Source organism: Nyctibius grandis, chromosome 10, assembly GCF_013368605.1.
Source record: "Nyctibius grandis isolate bNycGra1 chromosome 10, bNycGra1.pri, whole genome shotgun sequence".
NCBI classification, from domain to species: Eukaryota; Metazoa; Chordata; class Aves; order Nyctibiiformes; family Nyctibiidae; genus Nyctibius; species Nyctibius grandis.
In genome coordinates, this window is record NC_090667.1 from 14,508,842 (window position 1) to 14,536,699 (window position 27,858).

The 27,858-nt window shown below is 42.4% G+C and overlaps 1 protein-coding gene across 1 annotated transcript; it reads left to right on the forward strand.

Moving 5' to 3' along the window:
- Nucleotides 1-693: 693 nt before the first annotated feature.
- LOC137668074 (UDP-N-acetylglucosamine transferase subunit ALG13-like) lies at nt 694-27,449 on the forward strand. The gene is made up of 23 exons (XM_068409368.1): nt 694-1,020; nt 1,399-1,482; nt 2,396-2,446; nt 4,376-4,422; nt 5,352-5,424; nt 7,226-7,307; nt 7,669-7,849; nt 8,738-8,813; nt 9,521-9,629; nt 10,846-10,910; nt 11,807-11,907; nt 12,760-12,887; nt 13,602-13,839; nt 14,004-14,117; nt 14,324-14,480; nt 16,475-16,607; nt 17,058-17,093; nt 17,220-17,275; nt 18,319-18,490; nt 19,765-19,887; nt 24,976-25,016; nt 25,849-26,032; nt 27,184-27,449. The coding sequence occupies exons 1-23, from the start codon at nt 694-696 to the stop codon at nt 27,447-27,449; spliced, it is 2,844 nt and encodes a 947-aa protein (XP_068265469.1).
- Nucleotides 27,450-27,858: the final 409 nt, after the last annotated feature.

Below are 27,858 nucleotides of genomic sequence, written 5' to 3' on the forward strand. Positions count from 1 at the left end.
TTGCTGATCTCCAAAGTTTTCCCCAAATAGTTTATTAGGAGCAACTGCGATTTTCGGTTCCTTACAGAGCTGCTGTTATTTCAAGTTTACTGCTAGCAGCTCTGCTGCAGCCCGAGAGCACGCAGGATTGGCACAGGGAATTCTGAACAACCGTTTGACTGATTTTCCCACAAGCTGTTTGTAGTCACAGGCACATCAAGCGATGAAGTTGGACGGAGTTAACTTAGCAAGGTTAAGTTGCTGGTCCAGGAGGAGCCGCCGCGGGGCTCACCGCGGTCTGGCGCACAGACCCGCGCCGAGAGCTAGAGGGGGCTGGAGGAGGAGGAGGACCCCGCCGCCTCGGACAGCCCCTGCGGCCCTTAAGCGGGGAGCGGGGCAGGTACCGGGGGCTCTCAGCGGGCAGCTGGAAATGGCTGCAGCAGGAGGCACCTCCCGCGGGCGGGCCGCGGGGTGCCCGGCAGCGCTCCGCTCGCAGCCGCCTTTCGGGCAGCTCGCAGGGAAAGGAAACCGGGACGGGGCCGGTCGTGCTTGGGGGCGCGCTCCGTGAGTGGCAGTGCTCGGCGTCGGCGAGAGGGGGGGTGCTGGGGGTCGCGCCGTGCCGTGCTGTGCCATACCGTATGGTATGACTATACCGTGCCATGCCATACCATACGGTATGACCGTGCCGTGCCGTGCTATGCCGTACCATACGGTATGACCGTGCCGCGGACGCCCGGCGCAGGTGCGTACGTTGGGCGCCGCCCCTCATTAGCAGCAGCCGCGCGTCCAGCCGCCACGCGCCGCGCAACCCTCGGCGCGGAGCCCCCTCTCCCTCAGCCTCCCTCAGCCTCCCTCTCCCGCTTCAGCTGTTGCCGCTTGTGCCGCAGCCGCCCGGGGAGGATGCACAAGGGCTGGAAGAAGTACTTCGGGCAGAAGTCCTTCAGCGAGGTGGCCATGGACGAGTACCTGGGCAGCCTGGGGCTGTACCGCAAGATGACGGCCAAGGACGCCTCCTGCCTCTTCAGGGCCGTCTCGGAGCAGGTGGGCGGCGGGCGGCGCCCGTGACGGTGTGGGGGGAGCTGGGCGCCCCAGGCCCTCGCCGGCGCTGGCACGGCGGGTGGTGTCCACCCCAGGCCCGCGGCTGGGGGGTGGGAAGGGGGGTGCTCCTGGAGACCCCTCCTGGGTGCCCACAGTGAGGGGATGTGTGTGGGGACGGGTGTGACCAGGCTCCTGGGTCACTGGGGCTTCCCTCGGCTGCTCCCCGCAAGTGCCTGTGACCCTCTGCGGTGCCTCTGCCTGTTTTGTGAAGCGTGTTGTGGTGGTGTTAGTATTTATGAGTAAAATAAGCCTAATGTGAAGCTTATTTAATTAAACTCTGCAAATTTCTCCTTCATTCTTTCATAACCTTTACCTTTTCAGCTGTTTTTGTCTCAAATTCATCATGAGGAAGTTAGGAAAGCTTGTGTCCTGTTCATGAGGCAACACCAGCCTAAGTTTGAATCTGTAAGTAATGTGTGTATTAGGCAGTTTTGCACGCGTAGTTGGGAGGTAATGTGGGAGGGGGTGAGTGGTTTAGCCATAAAAATGTGCACTGAAAACATGTCATGCTTTGCCAGGCTTGATGCATGTAAGAGAGGAGAAATGGCAAGGTGATTGCTTGCTTACCTTACTTGAGTTGCAATCACAGAAGTTTTATTTGACTTTGTCTTTCTGAAGTTCCTGAAATCAAGCAAGTTACTGATACCCAAGTAACCAGTAGCATGACAGTTATTTGTGTAGTATATTCTCTGTGGAGCAACCATTGCAGAATTTAGTAGGTAGGAGATATGTAGGATTTTGCAGTAAGAAACGAACATCAAAAGATGGTGGAATGCTCTAGAGTGTGTTTAATCATTGCATAAAGTCATGGGGTTTGGGTTTTTTTGTTTAGTTGGTTTTGTGTGTGGTGGTTCATGCAGGTGTGTGCACAGCGTGGTTTTGTGTTGTGTGTGGTGTTGGGATGTTTTGGGGGTTTTTTTTTTGTTGTTTTTTTTCTTTTTGGTGTGTGTTGGGTTTTTTTCCCCATGTAATCACAGTTAAGTGCTTAATCTAATCTAGGAGATGAGTCCCTGAGTATTACTCAGACTCATGCTCTTAATTTTTTTAGGATCTCTTGGTATTTCCACATTGGTACCCCAAATCGTTCCCATGTTCTAAGGCAGGGAATGTGTGAAGTCATACCCCCAGTCAGACCATAGCTCTTCAGAACCCAAAAATTATAGGAATTGGCAGACTACTCCCAAATTTGGTGTCTATGTCCCCAGACCTGCCTCCTCCCATTCAACAGCTAGTAACATATGGCGTAGTGTTTAAGTTTAACTTTGCTTTCCAACTGGCTGAGTTTTTATATTTGTTTTCTTCATTGTTTTGTTGAAAGTATGTGGAAGGACCATTTGAGAAATACCTTGAACGACTAGGAGATCCAAAGGTAAGACTGATCTAATACTTGTCAAGAGATTTAAATTTGAAAGAAATTAGGTGATGGTTTAAAATGTGGTGGTATGGGTGGTTTTTTTTAGATCCCAATCCTGGTGTCTCATTTGCATAGGTAATACTACGGACTTGTACTGAATAGTCACATGTATAAACAATCAGTTTTAGTGGGGAATTTGTGTTGGTGCAAAGGAGCAATGTATGCAGACTGGACACTAAAGATGAGGCCTCCCATAGGCCTTATTCATGATTGCAATTCTTCTCTAAGAAGGAAAAAGCAGAATATGGGAGCATACCTCACACCAAATGTTTATCAGGCTTTGCAATCCATTGCTGCTTCCTTTACCCCCAGGATCGAATGCTGGAGTTAAAACTTTTATTTCTTTAGACTTTAACCAATAAGTACGGTCAATGCAGCAGTCTCTGAAACAAACTTGATAGCCTTTTATGAGGATGTTACCCGGTGGATAGATGATGGTAAAGCTGTGGATGTGGTCTATCTCGATTTCAGTAAAGCGTTTGACACGGTCTCCCACAGCATCCTCGCAGCTAAACTGAGGAAGTGTGGTCTGGATGATCGGGTAGTGAGGTGGATTGTGAACTGGCTGAAGGAAAGAAGCCAGAGAGTAGTGGTCAGCGGGACAGAGTCCAGTTGGAGGTCTGTGTCTAGCGGAGTTCCGCAAGGGTCGGTTCTGGGACCAGTTCTATTCAATATATTCATTAATGACTTGGATGAGGGATTAGAGTGCGCTGTCAGCAAGTTCGCTGATGACACAAAACTGGGAGGAGTGGCTGAGATGCCGGAAGGCTGCGCAGCCATTCAGAGAGACCTAGACAGGCTGGAGAGTTGGGCGGGGAGAAATTTAATGAAATATAACAAGGGCAAGTGTAGAGTCCTGCATCTGGGCAAGAACAACCCCATGTACCAGTACAAGTTGGGGACAGAGCTGTTGGAGAGCAGCGTAGGGGAAAGGGACCTGGGGGTCCTAGTGGACAACAGGATGACCATGAGCCAGCAGTGTGCCCTTGTGGCCAAGAAGGCCAATGGCATCCTGGGGTGTATTAGAAGGGGTGTGGTCAGCAGGTCGAGAGAGGTTCTCCTCCCCCTCTACTCTGCCCTGGTGAGGCCGCATCTGGAATATTGTGTCCAGTTCTGGGCCCCTCAGTTCAAGAAGGACAGGGAACTGCTAGAGAGAGTCCAGCGCAGAGCCACGAAGATGATTAAGGGGGTGGAACATCTCCCTTCTGAGGAGAGGCTGAGGGAGCTGGGTCTCTTTAGCTTAGAGAAGAGGAGACTGAGGGGTGACCTCATTAATGTTTATAAATATGTAAAGGGCAAGTGTCAAGAGGATGGAGCCAGGCTCTTCTCAGTGACATCCCTTGACAGGACAAGGGGCAATGGGTGCAAGCTGGAGCACAGGAGGTTCCACTTAAATTTGAGGAAAAACTTCTTTACTGTAAGGGTGACTGAACACTGGAACAGGCTGCCCAGAGAGGTTGTGGAGTCTCCTTCTCTGGAGACATTCAAAACCCGCCTGGACGCGTTCCTGTGTGATATGGTCTAGGCAATCCTGCCCCGGCAGGGGGATTGGACTAGATGATCTTTCGAGGTCCCTTCCAATCCCTAACATTCTGTGATTCTGTGATTCTGTGAAACGTAGTGGTTTTAATTTAAAAAGTGTATCTTGAGTGATGTGTTCAAGAGTCGCTGCCAGAACGAGCTCCATCTTACTCAGCTTGGTAATCATGGCCATCCCATGTTACAGACTCCCCCCCAGAAATCCTCAACTCTCAGTGCATTGATTGCTTGTTTTAACAAACTGATGAGTTTGATTAGGTATTTTAATACTACAAAGAGCTAGAATAGAGTTCTTGGTGTTGAAGACAGCTCTGCTACCTGATGTAATCTCCCAATCTTGCGTAGGAAAGTGCTGGCCAGCTGGAAATGAGTGCTTTATCAATGATGTACAAGTAAGTGTCTCTTTCTTAAGTTTCACTTTGTTTTGGACTTGATGGTGTTTGAGTTCTGGCCCCAGACCTTTTATTTCTTTGCTGCTGAGATACTAATGTGTGAAACATGGTGAGAAACATGCTCCCCTAATGAAGTTATTTAAACTAACATGTAAATGAGTGCCACACAGCCCCTGTTCTCAGTGTGGGTTAAGGGGAGTGTCAGTTTCCATCAATATTTATTTGTTATCTTTTTGCTAATGTTAAACTCTAAAGTCAAGTGTTTCCTTCTAGTGGCTGAAGGATGGAAAATGGCAAAAAACAAGGAGCTGTGTGTAGTGGAAACACTTGTGTAGTAGTTATAAGCATGACTAAAACTCATGTAGGTGTTCTTGAAAGCTCCAGTAGTGAGGAATACTTGCCCTACTTGGTGCGTAAACCCTGATATTTATTTCAAAGGTAACAAGCCTGCACAGGTGCTGCTGTCTTGTTGAAAGTGCTGCTATCCTGTAACAAGCAGCCTGACTCTCCAGTGGTAGAAGAACCCTCCCTTTGCAGGCTCATTCTGTTGCATACTAAAGGAACAAACTGAAGTTTTGCAAGAGTTACTAGTTCCCTGTACTGAGGCTCTAATCCTGTTGCAGGGTGACTAAATCAGACTTAATTGTCCCAGTGTCTGAGCACCCTGCCATAAGCATAAGTACTTGACCCCATCTGTGGCTAAATATAATGGTCTTTCCCAGGTAATTTTTTTTTCCACTAAGATGGGGGGGTGTTTACTCATCTAGCTATTGCTGTGTGGTAGCATTCGTTTATCTGGAAAAGTATTCTGCTTGATTTTTCTATAAACCAACAGCAGATTTTCTAAACAGCTCCCTGAAAACTTCTTCATAACATGGTTCTATGAAAAGTGTGCTCTTTCAAGTCTTGTTTTTCCTCTGCTTACCTAGGCGAGACTTTATTCTGTACCAGTACCCTGGAAAGCAGCCCATTTATGGTACAGACAGTGGCTTTGAAGACAAGGTGAGAAGTGAGGCAATATCCTACCCCTGAATCCTAGTTACCTACAGTCCTGCTTAGTTGTAAAAACTTGCCTCTGGAATTGAGCTCTTGTAACTCCAGTGCTCTTGCATACCTGAACAAAACCCCAAAGCTGACTTCAGCTCATGGAAAATGCATTTTTTTCACAACAGTTAATTCAATGATAGTAGCTTTGCTTCCTGAGGGATGGATTTTGTGCTGTTCCTCTGCCAGTCTTTTTTGTTACTCCAGCTCATTATTGGGAAGAAGTTTAATTTTAGCAGGAAGAGGTAACATCACAATTTCAATATTCTTTCATGTTTCTGAAGTCTCTGGGTAAAAACACTTCCCAGTGGCAATTTGACTGGTCTGACAGGGTAGAATGAAATATCTGGGTTGAGTTGAAGAGCAGAATGAGATATATTTATCATATTGGCAAAGAGAAGGTGTTCTCCCCCATCCCCAGTACTTCTCTTCCTGAAGTCAGGCGAGATGTGCAGTTTTTCTTTCCGAAAAGGGGAGGTTAATGGGAATGGATTAATCTAACAAACTGATTCATTTCTATGACATACAAATTGAGCCCAGTTAAGAATGGGAGCTAATTGAACAGCTTGCTTACACAAGAATTACTGCTGGGGGGAAAAAAGAAGAAACATAAAGGAGAAATACTCTGTATTACCTCCCGTCTGACCCCTCTTGTTTTTTCTGCAGTCATGTAGATGTGCCTACACAATTATGTGGCTAGCTCAGGCATGATGCCAGTGAAGTTGCTGCGGTATGGGTTTCAGTATGGGCTATTACATTTGCCAAAGTGGCTAGTCTGCTCTGAAATCTGTGCTGCTGCAGCTGTTCTTCTCTGTTGGTTAGTATCACTCTCTTTGTTTACATGTGCTTCTTTCTTTTTCTATGTAGTTTCCTGTGTAGCTTAATCTAATTCCAAAATGAGTTAACTTCAGTAATCAAGCAATATGGTCTAAACGTGTGTTTGTCCTCAAAGGCTTTACCACCAGAGCTCTCATTAAGTGTTGGCAGCTGTCTGTCATTAGACTGCATGTACTGGTAGCAGCTCTTTCTGGTGTTGCTCCTTCTTGCTGTGCGATGAGAGCTTGTGTTGGCTGAAGACGTAGCGTACACTGAATTAAGAGCCCTGGCCATCCCAGCTCCTCCTGGTTCACTGGGAAGCATCCTTGCTGGCAGTGTGCTGACGGCTGCCGAAGGGCTCCTGCCAGTTGCAGCTGGCTGTGGTCGCATGCTGAGATGGGGTTCGATGGTATATGTTTCCTTGGTGTATCAATGCATGTGTTGCAGAAAGCATGCATCTTTTGAAAAGGCAGCATAATATTGCTTATTAAAAGCAAGGCTTTGCTGAGAGTTAGAGAACTAGATGCTCTCCTAGTCCCGCAGGTGGGGAAGGGTGAAATGTGCCTTTGATACTTGGACAGTGTATCTCAGGGGTACTGCATTTAATGGCTTGTATTTATTTTACCTCTTGAGCAGTCGGTGGTTTCAAAGGTAAGCTGGAAACAGACTCTTATTTCATGTTTTATACAGCATGATGTACAAATTGGTAGTTTGTGTAACAGACAAACTTATTTAGAGGCTTTACCTAGGGTTCAGTTTTAAGCTGATTCTAAAGCTTTTTCATATTTATATTGAGAATATTTACTGTTTTCTTGATGAGTTGGTGTTGACTGTAGGATGAAACGATAGTGTAGTCTTGTGATAGGATATCAAATAGAAGTAGTTAGGCTTTTTTTTTCTAACATCATTCCAGCCTTAAAGCCTTTTTTTTTAATTTTCCCAGATTTTACTGTGTTGTTCCGGCAACGGCCATTATGACTCTGTGTATAGAAAACAATTCCAGGAAAATGCTGCTATGTGCCAGGGTAAACTTGAAATCACTTTTCTATCGAAGAGAATTATGTGTTTTCATATATTTATAGGCAGTGTTTGTTTTGGTTTTCAGGGATGGGGAGGAGAAAGATGGAAGCTTATTTACTGTATATTAATATATACATATACTCATTATTCTACCTGTTAAGTGGGGTATTGGACCAAATGACTTTCAGAGGTCCCTTCTTCCCACCTGAATTATTTTTATGATCCTCTCCTTAATTGAATTTAATATAACTAGTGCCTTGTAACAGTAGATAATATCTGAAGATATGCTTACCTTGAAAATTGCAGCAGTTCTTATGGATCTGGTATTATCTTAATTTGGTTTGAGCTTTGTGTCAATTTGTTCAGCTGTATTATATGAGATCCTGTACAAAGATGTGTTTGGCATGGATGAGGAAGAATTAAGGTCTGCAGTTGAGGTGTTTCGAAGTGGATCCAAGAAGAACAGAAACAGTGGCTCTGTAGGAAGTGAGGATGCAAACTTTGATTGTCTTCATGAAAAAGTATCCAGAAATCCATCAGAAAAGAGGTAGTATTTTGGGAAGGGGATGTGGTAAAAGGGAAGCAAAAAAACCTTGCAAAGGGCAACTTTCCCAAGTTTCTTTGAATGTTCATGGGGTATTAACTCTTCTTCCTATCTCATGACACAAACAGAAAGCTGAAGTATATTGTGGAAGAGAGTGTGCTTTCCTTGGAGCTGGGAAGTGTCATGTAATTGAACATCCTCTGCTGCTGCCTGTTAACAGTTGTGTGTTACTCTGTAAAATGGCAGCTTATTTGTAAATAAAATTGTTCCTTATGTCATCAGAATATTTTTGTTAATGAGAAACTGTTATTACTCTTCTAAGCCTCTATAGCTCTGCAGAGGCAATATTGTATTGAGAAAATGAGCTCTGCTTTATTCTCATTTATCCTTTTTTAATGGAATCGTACCCTAAACAGACAATTAAATGGAGGCATTATTCAAGTCTGTTGGATCACTAGGGATGAGGGGAACAGCCAGAATGTACCTACAGAAACCCTCATATCCCGTGTTCAAGTCACTAGAAAGGCTTGAGGGATGCTTCTGACCATTACTGAATGCTCACAGGTGGCATTGGTTTGATAGGACTTTGAACAGGGTGTCTCGTTGTACTTGTCAGTGCAAGAGTTTAATCACTCAGTGGGATCATCTTCATCCTTTCCTAATGCAAGCAGTGGCCCTCATTAGGGGTGGGTGTTGTAACAAGGTCACGTCCTTGAATCTAGGAAAAGGGTTGTACTGTACTGCACCACAGCCATGGCTAGTGTTTCAGGCAAAATCTACCACTTGATGGCACCATGGTGCTTTTTCAGATTGTACGAGCAGTTGGTCGATTTTAATCCTGGCTAGAAATTATGCGCTGTATTTTTTGTAATCTTATTTTCAATTACTTAGAGTGGACGACTGGGAAGGCAATGATACTGACAATCCACAGGAAGATAAGTTCAAACAAGGCATTGAAGAAGAAAAGGTTTGTCAGTTAGGGAAGAATTCCTTATGGTGGTATATTTTTTGTTGTTGTATGATGTTATCCTTGTTTCGGGCTAAACCCTCTTTTCCACTTTTTAAAAATGACTTTTTGAAAAGTGGGTGGCTTATTTCTTCCATCTGCTTGTCTTTTGGTTTTGCCCTTGAATTTCTATTAAATTCGATAAGCCTTTTTCCTTTGAGATTCTCTTGTTCTTATCTAGCTAATATTTTTTCCCCCAAAGATGGAGCTTAGCAGATGTTTCCTAGTCTGCTATCTGTTTTTCCCAGAAATGGTTTAAATCAGTTCACTTTTGTTTTGAATGCAGTATAAGTCACTTTGTAGAGTTTCTAAACTGTTCCAGAAACCTGTTTTCAGATACAATAACTAAAATTCCCACCAACTTTTGAAGCCATGGCTTCATTGCTCTGGTTAGCTTCCTTCCATTCTTTTTGAGTAAAGAACATGCCAAATGTTACTTCTAAGCCTGCTTCTAACCTTTCCAAAGTCTGTTTGCTCAGCTTCTGAATGCCTTGAGCTTTAGTTTTTATCTTCCTGAGCTTTAGTTTTTAGATAAATATAGTGGAAGTGAAAATTCTGGAAAATAGTGTGCGTACATCTTAAAATGGTCCACAGATGCTGGCAGGGTAGAGACTGTGCTGAACACATCAAATGCACTTGTTAATGCTCCGTTTCAACTCTGTTTTTAGCCTCCAGAAAATCCATCAAAGATGCCTGTTCCTTACAAAGTGCTAAAGGCACTGGACCCTGAGATCTATCGAAATGTGGAGTTTGATGTTTGGCTGGACAGCAGAAAAGGTATCTTTAAAAAGGGAAGAAACAAACAACTCTCTCTGTACTAGGCTCAGTGTTAAATTTGAGTCTGAGGCCTATGTCAGTTGTGCCTTCACAGCTGAAATGTGAAGGATACTGGTTAACCCAGCAGATACTTGTAGGTAGTACATCTTGTTAGTAGCTGGTTTCTTGGCTTTATTTCAAAGTACAAAATACGCTTCTTCTGACACTGTATAATGGTGATAAGGGTGCTAAAAATCTGACCTCTGCTACTTATTGACTGTGGTGTAGGAAATACGAGGACGCAGAGCAGAGTACAGAACTCTGTGTTACCATTCTGTTGTATTGGAAATCATTCAAATTTGAGAGGTTTTTTTCTTGCAGCATGTGTGCAAGGACTTCTGCTTTTTAAAGCACGATTTTGGCTTCAGAGCAGTATAATAACGAAGATCTCAAATTTAGCATTGAGATCTGTCAAATGAGATGAGTTTTCTCTTGCTTCCCAGCAATCCTGGGCTTGAACATTCTGGAGAGATTTTGTAGTCTTCACGGCTTGGGATAGGTTGCTGCTTTTTGGCATACGCTGTGGCCGATCTGTAAAGCAAGAAATTACCAAGAAAGATAAGTTTTAACGTGCTGTTCTGTGTCTGACCCGAAGCGCTTTGCATGCTGAAGAACTCCAGCATTTTACAACTGCATAAGCAATAATGAGGGTCATTAAAATTCTTCTAACAGAGTATAGTAACTAATTATCTATGTAGAGTACTGACGTGCAGAGAATCCAGGCAAGGAGTGGAGAAAAACCTACTGAAATCTAGCAGCAAGGAGACTTTAGGCAATGGTAGTTTTTCGTGGATAACGTCTCACTTTTGCCAAGTGCCACCAATACTCTGGCAAGACAAGACATGTTCAACATTCTTAAAACCAGAACTGGTTTTAAATGCAAGATTAACTTGGTACCATCACAAAAGACATTGTAGTATTCAAGTAGTAGTGCTACTTACTGCATTATCTGGATATTATTGATCTCTTGTGACTTAGCCTGGTTATGGTCTGTTACAAGAACATCTACAGTTAATTCGTCATTACTGTGTGCAATGTTGAGACATGCATAGGAAATATTTAACTCAATTGGCCTATAATTTGTAGTTGGATGCTGTCATGAAGTACTTGTGGGATACATGAAGAAAGAACAGTAGTTTAAAGGCTTTTTCCTTTTTATTTATTTATTTATTTTTAGAGCTTCAAAAAACTGACTACATGGTGTTTGCTGGGAGACAGTACTATTTAGGAGACAAGTGTCAGGTTAGTACTCAAAGGAGACTCAGTTATGATAAACTATTAAAACTGCTTTATGTGGAGTATGGTAAGCCATGAAATCATTTGACTTCATAGAATTTTCCAAGGCTTTTCTCATTCTCTTACTTGTAGCTATTAATCTGACTTTCTTTTTAATTTAATTTCTTTCTAAAATCTACCTTTAAACATTGGGTAGTGTGAAGGAAAAGCTGCTTGGAAATTCATTGTGAACCAGCAATATACATTCTGTGAGTGTGGAAGTTCCAGACTGAGAGTTCAGAATGCACAGGATGTGCGTTTCAGGTAGTTGTCTATTAGATTTTCACTGGGGGTCAGCAACAAGTCTGGACAGTCTTCTGCTTCTCAACAGTAATGTAGCAGATTTTTTTGTGAAATAGAAGATCTAAAAAGGGAGGAGTAGCATGATCTGGCCAGGAGATGCTGAAAGGGAGGTCATCTTTCTTTGTATTCCAATGTTGTATGTGATGAGGACTTTTTATCACTGTTTGAGGTAGTGCTGATGAGTCACTCAGTGACTTGTTTCTAGCTGAGCAGAGCTTTCCTGTTTTCTGTTTTATCTTCTGTTCTTCTCAAGTTCTTAAATAGCGGTCTTCCTTGGTACTTATCTGCTTGGCACAGTGTATAAAAATAAGTTAGAAAGCGGGTATCTTCTTACCTCTGTCACTCACAAGACTGATATATGTATTTTTTTCCTTCCTGTCTGAAGGTAGTACAGTGCTCTTTATTTTGCCTGCTGTTTTGAAGTATTTTGAGACTCCTGGGACAACTCAATAGCATAGGATCAGATAGGAGCAGCCTTTGCTATTAGTGGTTTGTAGACAGTATTCGGAATCCCCTGATACAGTTTGCCTTTTTTAGAACTTCCCTTCTTCTCTCTCCAGGTACGTCTGGAGCCTGGAGGTAAGTATTACAATGCTCATATCCAGGAAGTTGGACAGGATGGCAACACGTTGACTGTATTCGTTGAGGAGCTGGCAGAAAAGTAAGCAGTCTGGTGACGACTTCATGTTTGAACTCTTTCTGGTTGAGTTTGTATATTCACAGATGCTTAAAATTGGATTGTTAAGATACTTCAAAAAGAAAAGAGAACCTAGGCTTTTAAATATAAAGTGAGGCTTTGCTTCCTTGTTGGCTATCACTCTTCAGATAGAATGTTGCAGGATATTTTTTCTCTTGGATTTCACAGAATCACAGAATCACAGAATGTTAGGGATTGGAAGGGACCTCGAAAGATCATCTAGTCCAAAATTAATTTCTAATGACCAAAATCATTATTGTAATGCCTTCTGTGAAATTTTGCTGCTCTTTCTTCTCTGGAATACGAAAGTGATCCTTGCAGTTTGGACTTAATTTACGGATAGCAAATTACCCTGTGCTTTTGGCTTCTTGGGAGTTTTTATTTTGTACCCAAACAACTAAATAACTGGCACTTCTGGTGAGTCTGATTACTTTCTCCACCTTGCCATTCAAAGTATTCACCCTTCTCCAAACCTAGAATTCAACTTCATGACATTGCAAAAATTCTGTGTTGTCAGGTGCTTTCAGGTGTTCCTCTGAAGGCACACAAATGCAGGGAAGAGAGACTTGACCCAGGAAGTCAATAGTGTTGAGACTAAATCCTAGCTTGCCTTTTCTAATAAACAAGTAACAGTAATTTGTGCTTGCTGTCAGAGAAGCAGATTTTTTTTTTTTTTTCATTTCCACAAGCTCCCTACACTCTTAAGTTTGTGGGTTTTTCTGTATTCTTGTTCTAGTGTTGCTTCAGCTTATGTTGTTGTGCAGTTATGCACAGTGTATCCTTGTGGCACTGCTAACATCAGTGTTCTTTGTGTAGGCATACAGTTCCTTTGGCAAACTTAAAACCAGTGACACAAGTGGCGCCTGTCCTTGCTTGGAATATGGTTCCCAGCCGAAAAGGAGGAACTTACCAGAAAATAACAGGTGGATACTTCTCAGGAATAGGTTTGTACAAGGTTTCCACAAGCATTCCTTCCCTTGGGGCCAAGAGGGGAATGCAGGAGACACTCATGACAGTTGTAACAGCAGCAGTCTTTGGATATTGGAAGTGACTTAATTCAGCCTGTGATATAAAGCTTGGTCACTACAGGGGTTTGATGTAAAGTGATCCTTCAGACAGAGGGATGAATTTGCTTTTGCAAAAGAGCAAATCCATTGAAAATACATAGCAAAGTTGGTATTGCTCAAAATTACCAAGAAGAAATTTGGCACTTGAGAGCCATGTATAGAGACTGGGTCTGTGAACCAAAAACCTCGTCTGATTTGGCCTTGGCAGAGATGCATGGACAGACTAGGGCTTTCCCAGCCAATTAAATGTGGATTGTATTTGTTTAATGTGGAAATTTTTTTTTTTAATAAATGCAGCCTTCATAAAGAGATTTTAAGACTGAGAGTACTGGTTTGATCAGCTGAAGCTGTGAAGGTATTCACATGTGAGATACTTGTGTTCTGCTCATAATTTATAATGCCCACTTGAGCCTTCAAAATAAGGGTATAGAGTTTGAATGCTTAAAATGCACTTTTTCTGGGATAGGCCACTGGCTGTTTCTTCTCCATGTGTCCAAATATTGATTCTTCTCAAATGATAAAGAGAACATAGCTCTGGAGTCAGATGTTTAAGGTGTAAATCTATCTTTCTGTCCTCAACCGAAACTGCAGAAATGGATATGAAAACACGGAAGAGAATGCTTAAGAAAGTTCGTGGAAAGGAAGTCTTTATGACTCTGGCTTATAGCAGGGGTCAGCCAGTTCTTCCACCCCGGCTACAGCACAGTGTTCCCTCGGGGCGCTCTCCTCCAGTTCACTGCTCACAGGGTGGTGGAAACATGGTACCTTACGAACAGTGTCATCCTCAGAATCCTCCTCAGAGACATAACCGTGGATTTGGGATGCCAAGGTATGAAGCCTCGATATCTGAAGTCAGAGATCATTTGTTTTCTATTTGTTCTTCCTGTAGACTAGTTAGGAAGAGAGTTTGTGCTGTTTAATAGGTAAAACGACAATTGAGTTCCATCTGAGAGGCACTTCCTTGTAATTGCACCTTTTACCCTTTAAACTTAGGGGATCTGCCCGATTTATAAACAGGCACAACATGGGTGGCCCTCAAATAGCATTCTACCCCAGTCCAGGAAAGAGATGCTATCAGAGCTATGACAGTTTCTCCTGCAGGTCCTGGTAAGTGACTGTAAACCTCTTTACAAAACATAAAAGAGCTGGGGAGGATGGTGGTGTGTGGAGGGCTGAGCTGGCTGTTAGTGGCACAATATGAAATGATGGGTTTATTGTGCCTCTCCCAAAAGAACAGAGTTAAAACTGAGCAACAAAAGCAAGGTGAACATGCAGGTAGTGGTGATTGTTAACCTCCTTTCTTGTTTTTGAAGCTCATACAGCCATAGCCGCCGTCAGGTGCAGTGTGTGAATAAGGAATGTCAGTATGGGTTTGTACCAGGGAATGGAGAGGAGCCTCAGGGACGAGAAGAAACTATAACGTTCTATGAAATTGAAGGAGAGGATGATGCTGCTTTTCCTGCTTTACCAGTAAGTGGTGAACAAGGGGCATGTTAAAACCTCTCAAAGAGAGGGGAGGGAAGAGGAAGCTGTACGAATGCGCAGCACTTCTTTACCTAAGTATACAGTGTCCTTTTTTTGTCCCTTGGAATAAGCTTTAGCCATGTCTGTGTTTGTGAGAAGGGAAAGCTGAAATGAGTCTAGATCCTGTAAAACCTGCTTATAAACCTCAGTTTTTTCTAAATGTTCCACTTCTTTCTCCTTCCCCTCGCTGTCAGCACTCATTTTCTCTTTAGTATGTTTTCATAAAAGTAGGGTCACGTTTCTCCTTTTTATTGCAGTTTGAAAACACACAAAAAAATCCCTTCCTACTGTGGATGTCTCTCTAGCTGTAAATATTGTGGGAGAAAGCTTTTCACTTGTTTGCCACACTGTAATTTATGTAACTAGAGTGAGAAACTGTATCGTGATAGCCTGGATTGTTCCTGTGAATTTATAGTTGTGATGTTTTGGGCTAGGATGTTGTTCCTGAAACAGTTTCTTCTGCTACAGAAACAGGAGAAGATTCCAAATCTAGACTTCTCTTAAAACAGTCTTTCTGTTGGGTTGTAGATAAATTGGCACAGTGTATTCTTAAACTTTAAAATAAATATTTTTCTTTATTTGTAGTCTAAACCTAGTACAAGCTGGATATGCTACAAATAATCAATTGATATTTAGGTGTCTGAACAGGAAAGCAGATTTTTTCTTTTTAAAAAAAACCCTGGTAGGTTTGAATTTTTTTTACTGTATTGAAGCAGTGAGAGGGAGGGAATCTGCTCAGGGCTGTTTCAGCAGTAGCCATCTTCTAATTTGTCCTCACGTGCTAGATCTGTAATCTTTGCTTTGATTTTCCTCCCAAGATTGTCAAGGTATAAGGACAGATTATCCTGCAATTTTTTTCCCCGACATAAAATCAATATAGCTTACTAGCTTTTCCTCCCCATTGCTAGGCTATGTACCCGCAGCTCCTAATGAATAGTTTTTCATGTTCATTCCGTGACTTTGTTGTTGTCAATGCCAAAGCCTTTTCTCTGTCTCTTCCTTGTCTTGTTTAGTAAAGGAATATAACATTTCCTGGGGAAAGATGCATCTCGCAGAAAACTCTGCCATCCTACTAGAGGCCTGGTGGGAGAATCTTCTGACTTACCACCTCTGCTTCAACCTTGGAAATCTTACAAGCCTCTCTGAGTACTTTATCGATCTCGTAGTCACCATGTCTTCTGAGGAGAATTTTGAGTGTCACCTTAGCCATCACAAAAGAGTGAATCAACTTCTTTTACTCGAGTGTCTCAGTCCTATATTCCTGCTTCAGAGAACTCCATATTTTAAGTTGTGGTGCAGCTAAGGACTGACTGCAGTGCAAAGACAAAGGGCATGTGAAGTGTTAAAGGAGCCCTGTGGGAAACCTTGATGGGTGCTGCTGTCTGAAAGAGTCAGGCTTGCATGGGTGGGTCAAGTTAGTGCAGACAGTGGTGTCTGTGCCAGCAGCCACCCATGGGTTTCACTAATTGTGACTGAAGATAACCATTTTCCATGATAATTAGAGCATTTGGATGAACTGATCTGCTGTTGGTGTGGTGGGAATGCTCCAGGCTGAGGAACGCAGGAGTACGTGTTGGGGGTAGCAGTCTTGGCTGTTGTCTGGGGTCTGTTCCTTCCTTTTCAGCTTTGTTTGAGCTTGAGATAAAGCTGGCTAAGTTCTGGGAGGGAGCAACTTGACCATATTGCGTAGGACAGTGGTAGGTCTTCAAAAATAAATTACCTTAAGTATGCTAGGCAGAACAGAGGGTAAAGGAAAGAAACGTGTCCTCAGCTGTGTTGCTGCAATCAAGATGCATAGGAATGGACACACAAATGGTAATTCTAGTAAGTTTTGGTTGCAGCAAGCTTTGCCAGCCTGTTTCTACTGTGTGTGTTTGTGTGTAGAGCATGGAAAGGCTTTAATCTGTTTCTAAATGCATGCTTCTGACTTTGCTTTTTAGAGCCAGGGTAGCCCTGCTCCCATTGTCCATGGTCCAGTGGGATTTTGGGTAGGAAGGAGAGGCCCAAACTCTGTTCCGCTTAACAAGCAGCCCCTGAATTCCTCAGAGGAGGCAGAAGAAACAAGTGAAAATGGTGAGTTCTTAAAGGACTAGTGGGTGAAGAGAAGAGACAGGTTTAGAAGATCTTCAGTGTGCTTTTGGTTGTCAAAGTGGGTTCCTTACATCTCCTGAATATCTGTTTCTTGTGAGCTTTGAACATGCATGTGAACACATTATTGTTCTTTGTTGTGTAACAGAAATGTGTCACTTCTGTTTAAGCTTGCTACGCCATTGCCCTTGTGATTGTGTAGGTCTGTAGCAAGTCAAGTTGCTGCTTAAAAATGTATGGTGTAAATTTGGTAATGGCAACGTTGATGCTTGGTGGAATAACAAAAAGAGCATATCTCTACCTTTTCTGCACAAAACAAGATGATACTGAAAGCAGCTCATTAATGGATGCACTGAAATGTAATTGTGGTGACTTCAGCTGTAAACTTTTTTTTTTTCCCCCCTGAATCAAAGTTTCCTGTTCTCTCCCTTGTAGGGAAATTTCATGAAGAATATATCTATGCTCCTCCAGGTAAGTAAAACTTTAGTCTTTACTGATAGAACACTCGGTGAATGTAATACACTCATTATAACCTTTTTATTTTACTAAAGGATTAGATTTAATGCTACTCTTCTCAATTTTGCCTATGCCCTCCAGATCCCGACTGTGAAACTGCAACAGCATTTAGTTCAGCAGAACCTACAGCAAACTTGGTAAGCTTTAGTCACTGTCTGTTCGGTTTAGTAATCCTTGAAGTGTGTGGCATTCTTCATAGAAACTGTCCTTGGATGCAGGCTTAATGTAGTAGGTCAGAGACTTCTTTTGGAAGAAAGAAATGATGGTTTCATTTATATATTCAACCTTCTTTTCCTTCCTAAGTGGTGAGGTTTTTATCTGAGTCTGCAAGTACAGTCTGAATTGTACTAGATGCACTAATGATTTTCCACCTTCCCCTCTGCAAAGAGAAAGTGTATATTTGAGTGCTGTTTACTTTTTTCTATTCCAGACACTACTTTTGTCATGCTACCCTTCGAGTCCTATTCCAGTTAGTCTTATTCCTCCGCTGTGGGACTGGAGAGATCTCACCTCTGATAGAACTGACTTTGGAATTTATTTATTTTTTTTTAATCTGAAACTAAATCTTTAGTCACCTACTGGTCTACAGTGGGTGTGAAAGCCAGTCCTGTGCATTTTGGAATAAAACTGCTCTTACTCGAGTTACAAAAGATCCTCTATGTGTATAGTCCATAAAGAAATAAAAAAAATTAGGGATGTGTGTGCCTTGTGATTTCTTTGCCTCTTAAATGGACCATGCTTTGCTTTGGAATCCCTACAGGAAGAAGGGCCAGTCTCTGTATCACCTCAAGATGGAGTGGCTTCCTACAGCTATCCTCAGAAGGTAGTATCTAGTACTGTATTGTGGTAGCCCTGTGGAGAGGTAACCAATCTGCTTGGTTAGTGTCAATTTGTGGAGTCCCTCTACCTGCCTCTTAGAGCATCTTGTAGCAAAGAATACGATTCCCTGTAAATACAAGCAAAACAGAAGGGTGAGGGGATGCCTTGCAGGTGTCTCCAACTCTAAACTGGTATTTTCAAGCCAATTTTTAGAGAACTGGGATAGTTAGCTGTCTTTACAGCTAGGACTTCCAAAATGCATTTATGTGAAGTGAGAATTTTTGAACTGTGTGATATTTCTGTGGTCTTTGTCAAAGTCCATTATAGAGGCTGTCTGCTGAATACTCTGACTCTTTTCCAGGTGGTGGTGAACTCTGCAGCAATCTCAACCTCAACAGGTGTTTATGCTGCTCCAGCTACAGGCTTCTCCTCAAATGCTGCTGCCTCCCCTCCAGCCAGTGTCACAACAGCAGTTCCCCCACAAACAGCAGTTCAGCCAGTCGTAGTATCTCCCCTTTCTCTAGGGAGGCCAGGTAGAGTGTACATACTACAGCTATGGACTTGGATGTCTAAGGTTTTGGTTACATCTTCCCCTCCTGTTTTTGTTCCCTACCTATCAGAGACAAATATTAAAAGACTTTTTTTTTTTTTTTAAAAAAAAAAAAAGCATCACTTGCTTTGGCTTAAAATGACTTAATAGTAGTTGTAACTTCACTGCAGACTTCTTGCTTTCTTGTTTTGAAGGGGAGGACAGTTGCCCCTGAATTTGCATGGGAACTGCAGGTCTCTGCTTTGGGCCTCCTTCCCTTGCCACCTTTAGCCATCAATGCCAAGTGTTTTGCTAGAAAGTTCTTTTCAGAAGGCAGAAGTTCATGGCAGCTCTCTTCCCATTTTCTGCAGTTAATTTTCATCTTGAATTGAGATACTGGTCCTGAGGCTTTACTGTGCCTTCCAAAAGAGTCACTGGCTGTGATGGTTCAGGATCCGTGCAAGTGTCTGATTCATTTTTGTGACCCTTAGTTAGCTCCAGTGCGTAGTTATTTCTGCGTCAGGAGATCACATTTGTGATTTGTCATGTGGTGCACTTACCACCTGAAATGCTGTATCTACTTTGCTCTTGTGAAATGTCTGTTAAGAAAAAATGCTTTTTCCCTTTTTATAAAGAGGACTTTTCAGTGTCCTCTGTAACTCTTCGTTTAGCATCCAAAAAAACCTCCACCTTCAGTTCTGCATTGTTCTGCTTGGTTGGGTTTTTTCCACTCTGTATGGGAGTTTAGTCAGCACAGTTCTCTAAGCTGTCTACCTGCTGATGTCGTTACAATTAACCTGCTGGTGTGTTAGAGGTGTGGGCCACCTAATAAATATTTAATAGTATTCTATCTGAAATACTTTTGGCCTGACATGTCTTGAACCCTCCTCTGTTTTTGTGGGCTTATTGTCACACTTCTGATGACTTCAAGTGATGAGTCTGTTCCCTGGTGTTCTAGGACAGACAGTTATGTAAGGAAAGTCTGGCCTGCATTCCAGTATGGAGAAATGATTGAAAAAGACATTTATTCTTAACTGGAGTATGAAGCTTGCAGATAGACATACGGTTGAGGCTTGTGAGATGGGAAACTTCCCATCTGGTTTTAAAATTTCTTCTGGACTTCTTTTAAAGTGATTACTAAAGAGAACTTTGTTAAAGCTTGTGTTTAGGGGCACTGAAATGACAAAGAAGTGCTTGCTTAATTGTGTAACTTGGCATCTTGCTCATTTGACATGCCACTGCAAATTTGACTTGACTTCTGTTTCCTTCTAATTGTAGCAGTTTCTTCGGTGCCGTTCCCAATTTATTCAGCTCCTCTTCCTCCAGTCAGCGAGGTGGGAGAAGCTGGTGCTGTTCTTCCACCTTACTCTTTTGATCCCAGTGGCAGTGATCTGCCTCGAGGTAATGACAGTATTTTGTGTTTTTACCACTGCTGCTCTTTGGCACACTTCTGACTTGTGTTCTCCATGGAAACTTAACAGAATACCTATAGTGAGAAGAAATGGCTCTTTGCAGCTCGCAGGGAGTGAGAAATAATATTATGGATGCTTATGCTAAAAATGTTTTAACTCCCCGTTCTGAATACGTGTTCATATCTGACTCAAATATATGATTACTGTAGCTTTGGACAGCATCCTAAAGAAATTAATGCCAAGGGTGCTTGGCCTGTATCATACTGGTTCTTGGTGGAGTAATCATTTTTCTGATAACTGATTAAAAAAAAAAATCTGTGTATTTATGAAGCAGTGCTGTTGCACAGTTCAGTGGGATGTTGTGTTGTTTTCCTGTATGGCTCTGAGATGTCATTCTGTGGTATCATAAACCGGGGACGAAGTGTAGGGTCATGTTTTTCTGTGGGTGCGTAGCCTTTTCATGTACTGTCATCAGTTGTGACAGTGTTTAAGGTACATTTCAGCTATTAAGCGACGAGCGTGCAAAGACCATCATAGTACCTACCAGCAGAGCAGCTCAGAAACAGCTTTCAGCATTATCAGTTGAATGTGGTCTTCATTACGAAAGTGGTAATCTTTAGTCAACTTTCTCTTACAATTTAAAAGTGTTGGCATACCATGCAAGGTTGCATCAGACAGCCAAGCTTGGTAAGGAGTGCAGCAGGCATACACATATTTGATTTGTTTGTTATTAATTTATCCCTTCATTCTGCCCTGTTTATGGCTCACAAGGCATAAATAGAGCCTGAGATTCACAGAGCTTTGGTTAATAACCTGAAGATCAAGCTGTCTGCTTGTCCTTACAGCAAGCTAAGTGCCTCTCAGCTACAGGAGTAACAGTGCTCTTGCTGTTGTGCTATGTAACTTGTTTTTCTCTAGGTGGGGAATGCTGTGAGGCCCAAGTATGCCACCATTGCATCACTGCACACGTCTCAAGAGGCAGATAAAACTATTCTGTGATGCAGTCTCTTGTCTTAGCTGATAAGGGTTGTTGGTTGGGTGTCGTTTTGGACAGCTGTAGAAAATGCCCTACCCTGTGTGTGTCCCCTTGCTCAGTCTTTTGACAGTGCATTGGCTCCAACTGCACTAAGGGTTAAAAACTTAGAAGGTTTGTAGAAGAAAACTTGGTTATTCAGCCTGCTTGTCCTCTTGAGAGCAAGATTCATCTTGCCCTAATGTGTGATGCTCAGACTGGAGCAGAAATGCTCTGGATACGAGTTGGAGTTCAGTTATGGTTAGCTGTGTTGCCACTGCGTCGTGTACAACTTCAGTGATTTCTGCCTTCTGTGTCAGGGAGCGTGGGGGGAAGCTGGTTTTGGCTGTAGCGAGGCCAAGCTAGAGGTAAGCTGTAGCCTGCTCTGAAGAGCAGCAGTACAAAACTGACTGTCTGTGTATGTTTTTGTTGTTCAAGTAGTGGCTATGTATCCGCACATCGGTTGAAGTACATAAGCTTTTTAAATGTCCCCCCATACACTGGATGTGTTGGAAGTCTGAGCATCGTAGCTGGCTTATTCTAATAGCCATCTATATTTATAGATACAGCAGATGACATGATATTATCAGACTTACTACCTTTGGTTCAAGTTCCTGAATCTCCCATGTTCTGTGTTGGTGTAGAGTAGCTTTTCATTCAGGGTGAGTGAGGGAAAGAACTGGCTGCATGTATGTAGGATCTGTGAAATCCCAGTGTTCCTTTTTGCACTGTTTTGAAATGTGTAGTTTCACTATAACTGTCTGACTTGATTTCCTCAATGTACTAGTCCTAGAGGGCTAATTTCAGATAAGACAGAGAGTTACTCTTGATATCTACAGTTCAGGTAGCTACATCTGGTAGGTTGCAGAACAACTTTGGGCTGAAATGCTATGGATTCTTTCAGTTGCATTTACTGTGTAACATGCTTGTCAGAAGTTGATCTGGAAAAAGGCAGGTTCCAAAACACTATGACATGGCTGCTTTCACAGGTACTGCTAATGTGCTCTGCAGTAACTCTGCTCTCTTGCAGGTGCTCTCAAGTCCTGCTTTTGTTAATCTCAACTATTCTGGCTTCCACTTCCCTGCTGCAGTAGTATCACTCTAGATGATACTATGCACACATCAGAGTTAATGGTTTTCAGCTTTAGTTGTATGTCCTTAACTGAGACTTTCAGCACTTGGGAGAATTGGGTGTTAAGTGTACTGACAAGAATCTGGAGTGGATGTGGATTAATAACCTCTTCAGACCCTGCCTGTAGCTCTTCAGCTGAGTCCTCCCACGTAATGTTGGCCACATTCTTCTTGGCATACACTGTAGAAATCTTTTCAAGGTTTTTAAGGTAATAATAAGGAACTGCATGTAGCATTTATGTTGTCACACTGCTGTAGTATAATCTACATGGCCTTTAAGTTAAGAAATCCAGAAGCATTGGAGTATGCAGGGTAAGGTATGTGGGTATACTTGACCTAGAGTTCTGTGCACTTCGCTGAAGATACTTGCAGGCCTGGTATTTGGCCTGGTATAGATTGAGAGTGTGACTTGTCAACAGACTGAAGTCCTGGACTTGGAAGGAAAACCTGTCATGTGCTGTAGTGTTACTTGGTACATCTGCATGTGTTCCAATTTTCAGTCTCTTGGATCTTTTTTTAATGGAGCTTACGGCTTGTGAAACATGTTTGTTAACATGGTGACCTTAGGTGTCTTACCCTTGCCTGCTCCCTTGTATTTGAAGGAGCTGTTGATAAAAGAACGCTTGATATTACTGTGTTCCAGAGACTGCAGTAGTGTTCAGGATTGACCAGAGCTTCCCATCAGCACAGTAAAAATTTTATCATGATTTTTGTCCTGATGTGCATTGTAAGATGAGATTTTTATCAGTAGTCAACATGGTCTTTATATTTTCATGTCAGGGTGAGTAACTTTTTGGCTTAGCTATTGCTTCATAGGGTAGTCATGTTTTACTGAAGACTGACTTGATTTCTAGACATCTGAAAGAGGAATATAAACAAAAACTGGTCTCCTACTGTACTGGCTTCTGTTCCAACATTCCACAGACGTCAGTATTTCCAGTATCAGTTTGTCACTTCAGTCTCCCAGCTCTTCCTTTGTACTGTTATCGCTGCTGTGAAGCAGCTGTTTCATTCAGCTCTTATGCTTGTTTTGCATAGATTTGCATAAACAATTGAAGAACAAAATCAGATTTTAAAAAAAACCTAAGCTTGTTCCAAATGTAGATGCAGTTTCAGCTGGATACTAAAAAGTTGGCATTTATATGAGCCTTTGAGTTATTTTTAATGTTTTACTGACTCTGGTCAATGTCACAGCCAAATCACCAGCACTTTCAGGAGTAAGCTTACAGCTGTTAGATGTAAGGAAGGATCTGTGTGCACTTCCTAAAATAGCTGCGTGGATTGTTGCCCTGATCAAATATGCTGAACAGTAGAAGAGTTGAGAATTGGCAACAGCAACAGAGGAACAAATCCTCGTGGATTTCAGGACTGGGGTTTGCATTTCTGACGCTGTGCCTACCTGCAGCAAAACACGACACGTGGTATGGTAGAAGAGCAGGGCTGGGAAAGCGTGCGTGTGTGGTAGATGGGTGGGCAGGGAAACGATGTGGAGCCAAGGCCCTGGTCTGGGGGAGGTGGGTAGATGGTAAGAAAGTGGTATATATGGTATATACGGTAGCTCTGAAGGTGTTGCTAAGTTGAAGCCATTAGTGGCTCGCTCCTTTTCACTTGTCTCCCTGCTCTCTCTTTCAGCTTCCAGCAGTACTAAACCAAAGCCTGTGTGTGTGCACGCACACGCAAAGCTACTGCTGTGGAATAGGTGACGTGCTGTTCCTGAGCCTTTAAAACAAATCTGTGTTTGAATCTGAGAAATCAACAGTTTTTCTCACGCACAGTTCCAGAACTGCATCATAGGGTTAAGATATGCACTCTCTTTTTTTTCCTTTCAATGGTCAACTTTAAAGTTTTAAAACTGCTTCACTGTTTTTGGACAGTTGGAAATGCATTTCCAAGTTCACAGCCCTGTTGATCTTGGAGAGTGGTTTCAAATCTTCCACATATCTGGGATTGCTTCTCAGCGTATCATGTATTTGCCTGGAGGCAAATTTTTCAGTACATGGAAGACACAAGTAAAAGACGACTTGCAAGAAAGCAGGGAACTGAGTACCCTGTGAGGAAGGGGAAGGAAGGAACATATTCCTTATTCCTCCCCCCCCCACCCCCCCGCCTCCATTTTCTGACTTGATATAACAATTGGGGGGAGCCCCAAAACTAGGTCAGAACGTCTTAGGATTGCTGCATATGTTGTCCCCATTGACTGATCGCTGTGGTCATTGCTCAGCAAAGCTCTGGAGATGGAGACAGTGGCAGAGCCAGACGTAACACTGGGCAGAAGCAGTGTGAGGCTGGAGCCTCTATGGAGTTGGCCGGTTGACTCGCGTGCCAGCCCAGTATGGGTATTTGTGATACATATGCAGAGTGTGTATATGTGTGTGCGTTGGGGGTGAACTGTCACTGGTGTAGGAGAAGACTGCTCCTGCCTGTCTGCATGCTTCCAAGCCCTTTCTCTTTTCTGTACTGAGGAAGGGAGGGAGTGCTTTTAGTGGTCGACTTAATTTAGAGGGCTCATAATCAAATTCTTCCTTGATAAAATACTTTTCCCTCTAAAAACCCAGCCTTAATAGGAAGCCAGAATTGCTTAAGTCTTAGTTGCTTAGTGGAGACTTGTAACAACACTGACAATTATTGCTTGAGTAATCAAGATGAATAAACCAAAATTAAAGCTAATATAATTGTTTGATATTAAGTTGGTCAGACAAATGCTCTACTATTGCACCAATATCTAACTGGATTAACTTAAAAAGATAAACTAGTTTTAACAACTATTTGTATTCAAGATATATTCTTTACCATCAACTTTAAAGAAAAAACAGTGATAAAATACTCTTATTCATTAAGTAAGAGTAACTTAACATAAAATGCTCTTTGTGTAAATTTCTTCTGCTTCTCGGTTTATACTCTTCTGCTTTTTAATGTCATATCCTCTAATTTCAGATACAAAGGTCTTGCGGTATTATTTTAATCTGGGATTGCAAGTAAGTGCTTTTCAAATGAGTATGGTAAATTGCCTGTAAAAATGCTGGTTTTCTTGACAAATGTACTGATGTATTTAAGACTTCCAGGTGTGCTAAATGTGCATCCTGTGCACTGGACTATTAATACATGTAGGCTTGCTTGGTGGAGATTAAAGTATGGCTCAGGAAGTTAAGTTCTACCTCAAAACGTGAAGCACATAAGTATGTATGTTTAGTTGTTTTACTTTGGATTGTGGTGGTGGTTTTCTTGTTTTGTTTATGTGGAGGATGGTGGATAAATATTCTTCTTTCTGTGAAGATAAAGGGAGGAACTTGAGCCATTCATAAGAAAATCTGTGTACTTAGACATCAAAGACCATTTAGAGATGTGTGGTTTGAGCCTTCTAGGGCTTGTACAGCTGTGTGTGGACTGGTTAGCACCATTTATCTGTGTTCTGGGATCTCTTGCTCTGCTGATGAGTTGTCTCTGCAGTAGCAGTGTCAGTGCTGCTGCTGAGGGAAGTAAAAGAAGTGATGTCAGCTTTTTCAACTGAAGAAATAAGAAAAATCTCTTTGAATATGATAAAGTCCATAGGTGGGAATCTTCTTACTCTGTAAAGTTTTCTGACACAACAGCCATGTGGAACTGAGGTGGCTATCGCTGCAGACATTGCAATATCTTTTCTGGTAGGCTGTACTGGGGTTTTTTGGTGTGTGTAGTATCTTAAGGGGCTCGGAAGGAAAAAATGCACTTCTTCCTAACTTTTAGATGTGAAACTAGTAGTGATTTGGAGGAGGGATGGAGAGTACGTGGTTGTATGCATGACCTTGTATTTTTTTCCTTTGCTCAAAGTATTATCATCAGACCTATTGGCCTTCCATGGTGTATGTACAGCCAGTGCTGCCACCATCACCCGTGGAAGTTTATCCAGCATATGCTGAGCCAGCTCCTGTCCTAGATCAGTCAGTACCTCAGCTCTACGCTGATGCTGGGCGAACTGAAGTCCACCAGGTTCCCTTGGAAGCACCTGCAAATGGTTAGTATTTGAGTATAAGACCACATACACAACTAATGAGAAGTGAGGGAATAGGGTTTCCGACTGTGCCATAGGATAGCAAAGCTGCAGGCAAGCAGCTCCTGTGGGAAGCATGAGGTTGGGAAGACATAAAGCCTTGTAAGGGGTTATTACAAGTTCCACTCCCATCTGTGGTACTACATAAAGTATGTTAAAGTCACTTGTGTAGACACCAATGTGTCAAGGGCTTTCTAAAGCCATAAAAAGGAAGAAGTAATCCCTTCTAGGCCTGTTCTAGGTATGCTAACTTTAACTTTGGAGAACTTTTTCTAAAACTGTGAAGGAATCTCTTTGCTTACTGATAAGCAAATAGCATGGTATCAAACCAGAATGCCTGTATTTAAAGTAAAGGAGACAAGTTTTGGTAAGCACTGAGCATCGGTATTTCAACTCCATGGGAATTTTTAAAAGGAAGATGTAGCAAACCTTGGTTTTAGGCTCAGCATGCTGAGCTGTTCTCTCTTGAGTAGCCCTTACTGCTAGCTGTGTCTCTTATTGTGTGTAAAATTTACAGCAAAACTTAAGTTTCACCTAGCAGCTTTGTAACAAGCTTGTAGATATGCTTGGCAGTAAATGGGAAGATTGTATTAAATGAGGAAAAAGATGTCGAAAAGGTCAGATGCCTAACTTGTTAAAATCGTATGGAACATGGCAAACGGTCAGTGTTGGAAAGGAGGGCATCGTAGCAGAACTGTTGCTCAGAGGCATACAGGCTTATAGCTCTGATAACGCTCCAGCCTGTTCAGCTAAGGTGGTTCTTTTGCACAGGTTAGTGTCATGTGGTCAGATCAAATGGGGGAAGAATGGATTAGCTCTTTACCTGAGACTCTCCTGAAAAAGCTGCCACTCCAGTGCAGGATGCTGCTAAGCAATTCCTGAACAGGGTGTAGTGAGAAGATGAGCAAGTTGTCCTCTAGTCTAACTTAGGACTCAAAATGATTTTGACTCATCCATTAGAAGGGACATATATCAGTATAAAATTATTATCTAAATGGATTTTCCCTTTTGGCCACCAAAATAATGCTGTGTTCATGGTGATGAAAGCCTGCGTAAAAAGGCCATGGATATGGTAAAATATGGTAAGTGTGTGTATTTTGTTCTGTTTTTTTAAGGTAACTTTCAAAATGCAGAGCCTCCACCCCTGTCCTACGGGCCAGTATATTACCCAGTTGTGTCGGACCCCTTCAGCCAGCAATCTCTTCCTGGGTTTGATTCTTTAGTACCTGCCTATCGCTATATCAGTACCTGGCATCCAGTAAACCCACCCTATGGAAATTCTCCACAAATTGCTAATGCTGTAGGTTCTGGACAACTGCACCAAGTCAGCTATATTGCCTCAGCTAACCCTGCACCTCATGATGTGCCTCAAGGAATGTAAATCTGGGAGCCATAAGCTCACTTCTTGCCCTTGGTTTCTCTTGTTTCTTGTTTGTCAACTCTATGTTAATATTGTTTGTAAATGTTATCCTGCCATGGTGGGCTGGATCAGTTTATTAAATTGCATTCAAATTTCATGTTTCTCTTTAGGTTTATGCAAGTGATAGCTGACTTGACAAGATGTTTAGTCAATTATGTAGGAAAGCATAGGGAGAGAGTATACACAACCTATAGTGCAGGGAACACAAAAAGTGAATTGACTACATAAAGCGTGTGTAAAAACATACGCTGTCACTAAAGGAATGTTGGATGATGTACCTCTGTGCGGGGTTGCACTGGAACACTTAGACACCTGGTTCTTGTTTAAGCACTGAAATAGACTGCAATTACAACTACAGATAAAAATTAGG

Excerpts from the sequence above, each read along its gene's own strand:
- LOC137668074 (XM_068409368.1), top strand. The coding sequence starts at position 694 with ATGACCGTGCCGCGGACGCCCGGCGCAGGTGCGTACGTTGGGCGCCGC. Across the intron at positions 7,850-8,737 it reads AGAAATCCATCAGAAAAGAG|AGTGGACGACTGGGAAGGCA; the intron begins GTAGTATTTTGG and ends TCAATTACTTAG. Across the intron at positions 9,630-10,845 it reads TTGGCTGGACAGCAGAAAAG|AGCTTCAAAAAACTGACTAC; the intron begins GTATCTTTAAAA and ends ATTTATTTTTAG.